We start from the raw sequence: 8861 nt of genomic DNA on the forward strand, positions 1-8861 counted from the left end.
AAGCACCAAGGGAGAGTTTCCAGGCTGCCTGCCACCCCTGTGCTGTACCTAGTCTGTGCTGGTGATTGCACCCAGCAGCTGAAAATAAGCTCTTGGAAGGAGGGGAGGTGGTGATGAGGAATTGCCAAGCCAGGCTATTTATACTGGGTGATTCAGGCCTGTGCCTGAGTCCAGCCAGATGCAGGGGAGCTGGAACCCAGGAGCAACCTGCAAAGGATAAACCTTGAACAAGAGGCTCTCTGCTGCAATAGCTCATTCCCTGAGTGGCTCAGAGTTCCCAGGGTAGCTCCTGTGATGGACTGCACCCTCCCTCTCCGCTCTTCCACGCTGCCTCCGGCTCGGTGCAAGGATTCCCACAGTGTGGGCTCCCACCACAGCCAGCACAGCCCGAGCCCAGATGGCTCAGGACACCTGCACGGCCGCCTGGAGCCACTGGAGTGCCGGGATCTGCTGGTCCAGAATGCACTCTTCACTGGAGACCTGGACATGGTGCAGAAGTACTTCACCAAGGGCTCAGCCATCAACCTCATCATTGAGACCAGGGGCGATGTGCTGCGCTGGACCAGCAGCAAACGTGGTGGGTATGAAGGACTGGGACCTCAGGGGATAAAATATGGTCAGGATGGGGTCCAAAGAGAGGGCTCAGGCACCTGAGAAATACATTGAAAGGAATCCTCAGAGGTGGAAAAGTGTGAGGGAAGAAGGGCTTGGGAAGAGCAGCTTTAGCATGAGGAAGTTTCCAAGGCTGAACAACAAATAGTAGCAGGCTTGTTGAAGGTGGCATGAGGCAGATCTACTGGGAAATAATAAGGCCACTGGAAGAGTTGCTGGAGAAGCACATTGTCTTGTTAGAGATTGCTGGGATGCATGTGGGTACATGTGAGGTAGGGAGCGTGCATGGGCGGAAGGGAATCAGAATGCTGTTGGGTTCCATGAGAGAGATTAGACAAGGGGTGCAGAAATCCAGTCTGTGAGAAGGATGTTGGAAACAAACTTTCCTCAGCGACAGGAGGTAGGAGCTGATCATTCTTGGTGTCTCTTTCCATCTGTACATCTCGCTGTACCTTGTCCAGGCACATCTTGGGGCTACCACATGTGTCCACACTCTGGTTCCTTTTGCTTACCTTCTCATCCACAGTACCTGTGTGCTCCTCACTAAGCAGTGCAGGCTGCTCTGGGAGAGGTGTGCTGGGCAGCCTGGATGTGCCCTTGTTCTTGCTGCTGTCTAATAGAGATGTGGTGCAGGCAGGCTCCCAGAATCTGAGTGTCAAGTGAGGAAGGCCCTTCATTGTACCACCCTCCTCTACAGAAGGCTGGTGGCAAACCCACCCCTACCAGAATGGAAGAGCTGTTGATGGAACTGCTTTCCCAGAGGAGAGGGCCAAGTGTCCAAGTGCTTAGTCAGTGTTTTGTGGGGATCCACTGCAGCAGGAGACAAGCAGGGTATGTGGGCTTGCAGATGCACATGCTGCTACTTGTGAGTGGTGAAGATCATTTATTGAGTTGCGAGATTTGTATGACGCAGGTTTTGAGTTGTTACAGTCTACTTAGGAATTAAATCACTAAAGGTATTACCCTTCGTGTAACTGAGACCATTTGCTAGTAAAATACAAATTGGGTGTTGTAACAGCTGTGCTATGCTAGGCTGGCTGACACTGGAGCAGCCAGTCTCTTGTAAAGGTTTGTGCCCCAGAGAAAATGGAACAGACAATGTAAAACAACGTCATGCTGGAATTTCTCCAATCAACAAAGTTTCAAGACATTAAAAACCCAACCAAACAGGATCATTCATCAAGCACAGAGCAAAATTGTGCTGCCAAATTTATCAGATAAGAATACAGAATGAAAACCAAAACAAACCTTCTTGCTACCTGAGGCTTGTCTCTGTATCTCACTGGCTGTGTAGGGACAGGTTCTTCAAACTGGCTCAGTGATCTTAACAGCAGGTTCCAGTGACCTTGTCTTTCCCACATCATCTCGTTGGTATTTTAAGGTGCCCAGAGGAACTGTAAACTGCCTGGTGTCACTTACAGCTTTCTGCCTCCCTGGTGCATGACTGGGAACCTCAAGCTCTCGTGGGGTACCTGCTTATATCCTTGGGCAAATAGAGGGTCCTGTCAGGTGAGAACATCTGCTAGGGGCTTCCCTTTCTTTACTCTTTTGCAGGCTACATTTTAGACAGACAAGGTGAGGTCTGCACACACAGAGCAATCCGGGTACTGTCAGGACAGAACTTGCTCATTTATTCTCATTACTGAGGAGGGTAAAGTTCACTGTCTTACACTCTGCTCTGGTCCCCTGGTAATTGTTGCTTGGTGGTCTATTGGGGTCACTTAACTGGTGTTTAGCTGCGTGATCTGAGTAGTTCCATGACACAAAATTAGACTGAACTCTACCTGCCTTCCATGCAGTTTGACATGTTCCCTGGATCACATGGTGTGGAGAATCTGTACACAGTGCTAATGGCACGTGAGCAAGGCACGCTCTGGTGTGACAGTGGGCTGGCTGGCTGCAGCCAAGCGGGGCCAGAGGAAAACACCAGCTCAGGTGACAGGACTGCTGTGAGCAACCCAGCCAGGAGAGTGTCTGAGGACTGAAAGGGAGCACTAAAGCTGGGCAGGGCCTCTGTGCGAGGCAGGATATCAAGAAAGAAAGAAAGTGGGGAGAGTCTAAAGGATAATTACCTCAAATTTTTCCCATCCTTGTACCTATTTCTACCACTTGTTTGGCTTTGATTAAAAGGAGCTAATCCTGCAGCTTGTTTAAAAACCTTCCTGGTGCCATTGGTTTGGGTGCAACTGGTAAATGGATGTGCAGTGCTGGAGATGTGTGTGGAGCCAAGGGGTGAACAAAGGCATGGAGATGTGTGTGGAGCTGCTGAGGTCATGCTGTTGTGATCTGAGCAGCACTGGGAAACACACTGAGTAGACGTGAAACCATTTCCCTCTCCATTGTCTTAGTGATGTCCTGTCCCATTTCTGCCCTTCAGACTCTCCTACCCTCCCCGAGGACTTTCCCTTCACAGCAGGGCACTGCTGAGGCACTGCTGCCTGAGTGGAGAGCCTTTATCAGCCTCTTGGCCCCAGTGTTTGGTCACAAGGTTTCCCAGAATAGAACAGCTGAGACTTGAGCTGTGCCCAGCCTGAGCCAAAGAGGGGGTGTGATGTTCCCCCCCGTGGCACACCCTGGGCTGGCAGGCAGGCTGCTGGTGGGGCTGAGCCTCAGAGCCTGGCTGGGGTGCTCCAGCAGGTCCTGCCCAGGTCTCTGAGGAGGGTCTGGCTGGTTATGGGCAGCAGCACAGGGGGAGGAGATGAGAGCCAGGAGCCCATCCGCACCCGGCAGGCCCACGGCCCTGCCCAGGTGTTCTGGCAGGCCCTGCTGGCTGGGGACCAGCCAACCATAGCCAAGATCCTCAGAGATCCTGGGAACAGCCTGAGCCCCAGTGCTGTGTTTGACACCAGTGACCTGGAAGAGTGGAAGAACTATCGCTTCAACCCCCGCGGGCTGAGTATGGGGAGCGGTGGGGCACAGGCCTTGGGGTGTGCTGGGGGGCATGGCTCTTGCTGGGCTTGTGCTGTGGCTGCTACTTGGGCTGCAGAGGAGTGGCAATGGGAAAAAGGCCATGGGGATGTGGTCATGCTCTCCTGTGTTCCTTGTGGAAGGGGGATGCTGTTTCTGAGAGCACAGGGTGCATCCAGGAAACCTGGGTCCTCTTACAGGGATTGTCTTAAGTGGTTGGGAACTGCCCAGTGTGCAGCCTGCACTGCTCTGCCAGCTGTCACTGCGGGTTGTGCCAGACTTTCACAACAGGAGTTAGATTTTTGAGGTGGTTCAGTTTGAACCTGGCCCTGGAAAACACAGATGACCACATTGTGCCTTTGCAAGAAGGAGCTGAGAGGATGTAGCATGAAACACACCATGCAGTCAGTGTGGGATGTACTCCAGCTCCCTCTGGGTAGGAGTTTAAGGAGCTTTTTTCCCTCTAGCATCTGCTGTTAGACTGCACCAGCTCAGTGACGGTTTGTGCTTGGTCAGCAGCATCTTTGAGAGCTGGCACATTTCAGCCCCTTGCTGTCTCCTAGGTCCTAGATGTCCATGTCTGCTGTAGCCCATTGTCTGCACCCTGCTCAGGGTTTGTTTGAGTCCTCATGTATGCGTGTGGCCGTTGGCTATGACACCTCTCTACTGTCCAGCTCCTTGTGCTTGTGGTACTTCACACGGGGTGTTTGGCCCATCCACCTCGTTGCCATCAGCCCTGCTCGTGCCCCAGACCCTTCACCTGCTGCGCCCCTAACAACAGAAGCCCCCCCGTACCCACCTGGGCCGCAGGTGAAGGGCACAGTGCCCAGCTGCCACTGCCTGGAACTCCCAGCCTGCAAGGCAGTGTGCCCTGAGAGCCCTGCAGGGCCTTTGGCAGGCCAGCCCAAGCACGGCCACCTTGCAGGGAAGGGACCCGAAGTCCCTCGAGGGGAAACGCAAGTCTCTCGGGGGGACGTACATCAATCAGGTCCTTGAGCACCGCGTCTCCCTGATCTCTGTCTCCCCCCAGGGCTGTGGTCGCTGAGCTACGAGCAGGAGCTGACCACGCCGCTGCACATCACGGCCAGCCGCGGGCACACGGGCTGCCTGCGGCTGCTGCTGCAGCGCGGCGCTGCCGTGGATCTGGCTCCGGGCGGGCGCACCGCGCTGCACGCCGCCGCCGCCGCCGCCCGCGCCGCCTGTGCGCGCCTGCTGCTCCGCGCCGGGGCCGACCCCGAGGCGCTCTCCGAGGATGGCTACCGGCCCCTGCACCTCTGCCGGAGCGCCGACTCCATCGAGTGAGTTCTGCCTGGGCGCCTCCCCCCGCTCAAGCCTTGTCCCGGGCGGGAGGGGTCCCTCCTCACCTCTGAAGGTGGGGCGGTGGGTGCAGAACGGAGGTAGTCTTGGTGCCTGTTCCCGGACCAGGATCACCTCTGAGGTCGGACGGGTGACTGCAAGCTCGTGTCCTTGGCAGATGCAGCTGAGGAGCCAGTGGTCACACTGCTTTAAAAGGTGTGTGTGGAGTTAGCTGAAATTAGGGTGCCAGTATTTCTACTCAGCAGTCGTCCTGGCTTAAAACCACTGCTCCAGGGCATGAGGAGCAGGGGTATTTGGGACTCTGGGGAAAAGCTGCGGGATGGTACAGATGTGGGGGTTGAGAGGTAGAATGGGAGTTGGAGATGAGAAATGGTCACCAAGTCACCTTGGGCCACACAGGTGTGTCCAGGAGCTGCTGCAGCATGGTGCCAGTGTGAACTGTCAGACAGAGGAGGAGAACGACACAGCACTGCATGTGGCATCACGGCTCGGCCTCGTAGAGCACGTCCAGCTGCTTCTGCACCACGGGGCTGAATTGGAGGTGAAGAACAAGGAGGGGCAAACGCCGCTGAACGCTGCCTGCGCTCAGCAGCACCAGCCCCAGGACATGGACCGCTACTACCGCGTCTGCCAGCTGCTGGTGGAGAGCGGGGCCAGCGTCAACGCCGCGGACCGGGAGCAGCAGCACCCCCTCCACCTGGCCTGCAAGAATGCCAATGCCCAAATCGCAGAGTTGCTGCTGGCCCGGGGTGCCAACGTCAACGTCATGAACTATGGTGGCAGCACAGCCCTGCACAACATCCTGCAAGTGGCCGCCTACAGGCTGGAGCATCGCCCCGAGCTCGTGGTGCGAGCGCTGCTCAACCACGGCGCCGTGCGCGTCTGGCCGGGCTCCCTGCTCAAGGTGAGGCCGCCGGGAGTGTGCAGGGAGGGGAAGGCTGTGAGCATCGTCACAGCAGGGCTTGTTCCGTGGCAGCCCGCTCGCACTCCTGCCCTGCTCTGCCCAGGGCCTGGCAAGGGAGAACTGGCATTATTGCTATGGGAATCCCTGCTGTTTCCTCCTGGGGTGTGTTTTTCTGTAGGACTCTCCTGCTTCTGTCTGCTAAGGTGGGTGGCAGTACTCACCCAGTTTCCATAATTACTTGCTCTTGGTTCTTTTCCTCTGGAGGTGTTTTTTTCTTAGGGGCACACCCTCCAGCTCCTGCTGTCTCTGCAAGACACCAGCAGACAAAGGGTTAATTTCCTGTCTTAATTCCTGAGCAGTGCAATAATTACCCAGCCCGGAGATCAGCAGATTGCTCTCCCCTTTGGGAAAATACAGGAAAATCAACAATTAACACTAATTAATCTCCTATTAACGCCAGATAATGAGGATCACTGGTACAGCCAGAATAGACTCTGACAGCTACTGCTGGCCTGGGCCATGGGGAGTGGCAGCCCGGAGCCAGGGAAATCTGCCTCTGAGCAGCTTTGCCGGGTGGGCTGTGCTCCAAAGGCTGCCCTGTTGCTGGGTACACGGCACTGGTGTGTGACCTGCACCTACCTGAATGTGGGATGCACCAGAGATGTTGTACAAATATGTGTGAAGTCCTCTGGTGCTCTGCACTGCCCTTGACATGGGCACAGCACTGCTTTAGACACAGCTACAGATGTCTCTGCAACCCTGCACCAAACAGGCACAATCCTGCATCCCTGAGACCCTGGCGTGGCCCCTAACAGAGGCATAGTGTGCTGTGCTCTGGCTGATCACAAAATGAGTACCAGTCCCCGCCCTGGAATGGCTCTAAGTACTGAAATGTGAGGAAAGGAGCCTGGTGTAAAGCAGAGTGTTGGTGTTTGTGAGCTGCTCGTGGCAGTGAAGCTGATGGAGATCATCACCCCAGCCATGTACCATGGTCCCCATGTCTGAGAAGCTCTGGGGACCTGGCTGTGCAGAAGGCAGCCATGTGGTGCATGTTGAGTGGTGGCTCAGGTGCTCTTTACAAAGAAGAATGCTCTGGTGATTCATATCTGTAGTGGCTTTTCTCTCCTGGGTCAGCACGAGAGAAGGACAGGAGTTCACCAGATTCACCACATCTGGATTGAGCAGTACTTCAGGAGGTGACAGGGGGGCTTGCAGGATCTTGCTCAGTGATGATGATCACCTGCTCTTGATGTCTTAAGTTTTAGCTTTCGTATCTTTCAGACTCTGTACTGCATTGCTGTGTGACTCTGAACTCCATATAAAGCATCAGCAAGTTCTCTACACAGCTCAGTCACACAAAACAATCCTTTTCCAGCCCCAGAACCAAGGACACGCTGCAGCTTCAGCCCCAAAAAGTGCAAACAGCAGCAAATTGAGGAGAGAATCTGGGAGGATGGGACTGCAGAACCTGGAGCTGGAATTGGACAATTAACCCAAAATGTAGATGGACCAAACCTTATAAAAATGTGAAAATTCATGACCCAGGGTCCATCTTGGGTGGAGCCGCGGCCAGGCTCTTGTACTGCCCGAGGTGCATCCTGTGAAGGCCTTTTAATGAATGCCTGCTTTATTCCTTGAAGCTGAGAGCCTCTGAAGGCACCTCTCTCTGCAGGTGCTGCGCTCCTGCCACTCGTGCCCGCGCGCCGTGGAGGCCCTGCTGAACAGCTACAGCCACGTGCACGTCTCCGAGGACTGGCAGGCAGCAGTGCCAGCAGAGGTTGTGCAGGTGAGGGAGAGCACATGGAGAACACCTGGCCGGGTTCTGATGGGCTGCCAGGGGCAGCTGGGCCTGGAGGGGGTCGGGCAGAGCCGGACTGGCCGTTGGGGTGGCAGGACACAGGGACGGTGCTGCTGGGGACAGGGAGGATGCTCCACAGTGAGGCAAGTGGATCTCTGGTCCCAGGGGCCTCCTCAGCTTTGCATGCCTCCGGTCCTTTCTGTCTCTGCAGAAATACCCGTGTTTCTACCAGTCGCTGTTCTCCCTGGGGCACGGCCCTCGCTCCTTGCAGCACCTGGCTCGCTGCACTCTCAGGACCCTGCTGGAGGGGCGGCTGCTGCTGGTCCTGTCCCAGCTGCATCTGCCAAGGGCCCTGCACCGGTTCCTGCTGCTCGACTTTGAGGACATTCTCTACTAGGGGTGGCAGTTCCAGCCCAGCTGTGCCTCCTGGGCAGATGTTCCATCCCTGCCCGTGCAGTCTGTGCTTCCCCAGCCACCCCATTCCCCTCACCCCACTCATGCCTGGCCATGTCAGCCCCTGTGCCAAGCCGGTTGCTGTGTCCCAGTCCCAACCAGCCTTGTGCTCTGCATCATGCACCTCTTTTGGAGCATTCTGTTGGTCCATACTAGTCCAGACAGACTCCAGACTAACAAAAGGAGGTATGGGAATTAGGGCATTTTGTGGTACAAGGAGCGAAGACATTGCATGGGTCACAGGATTAGTAGTAGGATATCAGCTTCCCTATCCCAAATCCAAATACTCTAGCCTGTACTAGGCAGCTGGTGCCCTGGATGATTGCTGTGATCCTGCCTTTAGTCAGTTGCTTACTCTGTACCCAAAGGTGTTTGGAATAAATCCTGTTCTTTATGCCTGCCTGAGCGCCATTTCTACATTTCTTTGGAGACTGTCCTGACAGCTCGCCGGAGATGCCATGGGTGGTGGCACGTGCACCCAGCTGTGCACCCACCTGCTTCTCAGAGGGAAATGTGTGGCAGGTGTTCAACCAAGTGCCTTTCCCAAAGGTTCTGTGTGTGGGAACCCGAGCTCGGGCAGGGTGGCCGTGCCTGTGCAGCTCTGGAGGTGCCCTGTCACTGGCTGAGCAGGGACGAGCCCTGGGAATGCTGCTGCCCTGGGCAGGGGCAGCCACCCCCAGAGCTCTGTGCAGGGCCCCACTGCAGCCTGGGCTGCACCCCGCTCTTGACAAGGTAAAGGGAAATGTTTTATCCTGTAAAGAAAAGGAAAGGCTATCCATCCTTTACTGATCGCTGTAAGCAAACTTCACACTGCTTCTGGCTGAAAGAGTACCCTGAGTGCCCCAGCTGAGTCTGGCAGGGGTACCAGGC

At 55.6% G+C, this 8861-nt stretch overlaps 1 protein-coding gene across 3 annotated transcripts; it reads left to right on the plus strand.

Moving 5' to 3' along the window:
- Nucleotides 1-159: 159 nt before the first annotated feature.
- ASB10 (ankyrin repeat and SOCS box containing 10) lies at nucleotides 160-8289 on the plus strand. 3 transcript variants are annotated; one of them, XM_079302446.1, is made up of 5 exons: nucleotides 161-577; nucleotides 4550-4817; nucleotides 5236-5740; nucleotides 7413-7526; nucleotides 7750-8289. In XM_079302446.1, exons 1-5 carry the CDS (start codon nucleotides 295-297, stop codon nucleotides 7933-7935), a joined length of 1356 nt encoding a protein of 451 aa, XP_079158572.1. In that variant the 5' UTR covers nucleotides 161-294; the 3' UTR covers nucleotides 7936-8289. The 3 variants fall into 3 exon arrangements, with proteins under 3 accessions (XP_079158573.1, XP_079158572.1, XP_079158574.1); XM_079302448.1 differs by lacking the exon at nucleotides 161-577 and adding an exon at nucleotides 3164-3508; XM_079302447.1 differs by lacking the exons at nucleotides 7413-7526; nucleotides 7750-8289 and adding an exon at nucleotides 7116-7373 and having other exon boundaries at nucleotides 160-577.
- Nucleotides 8290-8861: the final 572 nt, after the last annotated feature.

This window comes from Erithacus rubecula (assembly GCF_903797595.1).
Source record: "Erithacus rubecula genome assembly, chromosome: 3".
NCBI classification, from domain to species: Eukaryota; Metazoa; Chordata; class Aves; order Passeriformes; family Muscicapidae; genus Erithacus; species Erithacus rubecula.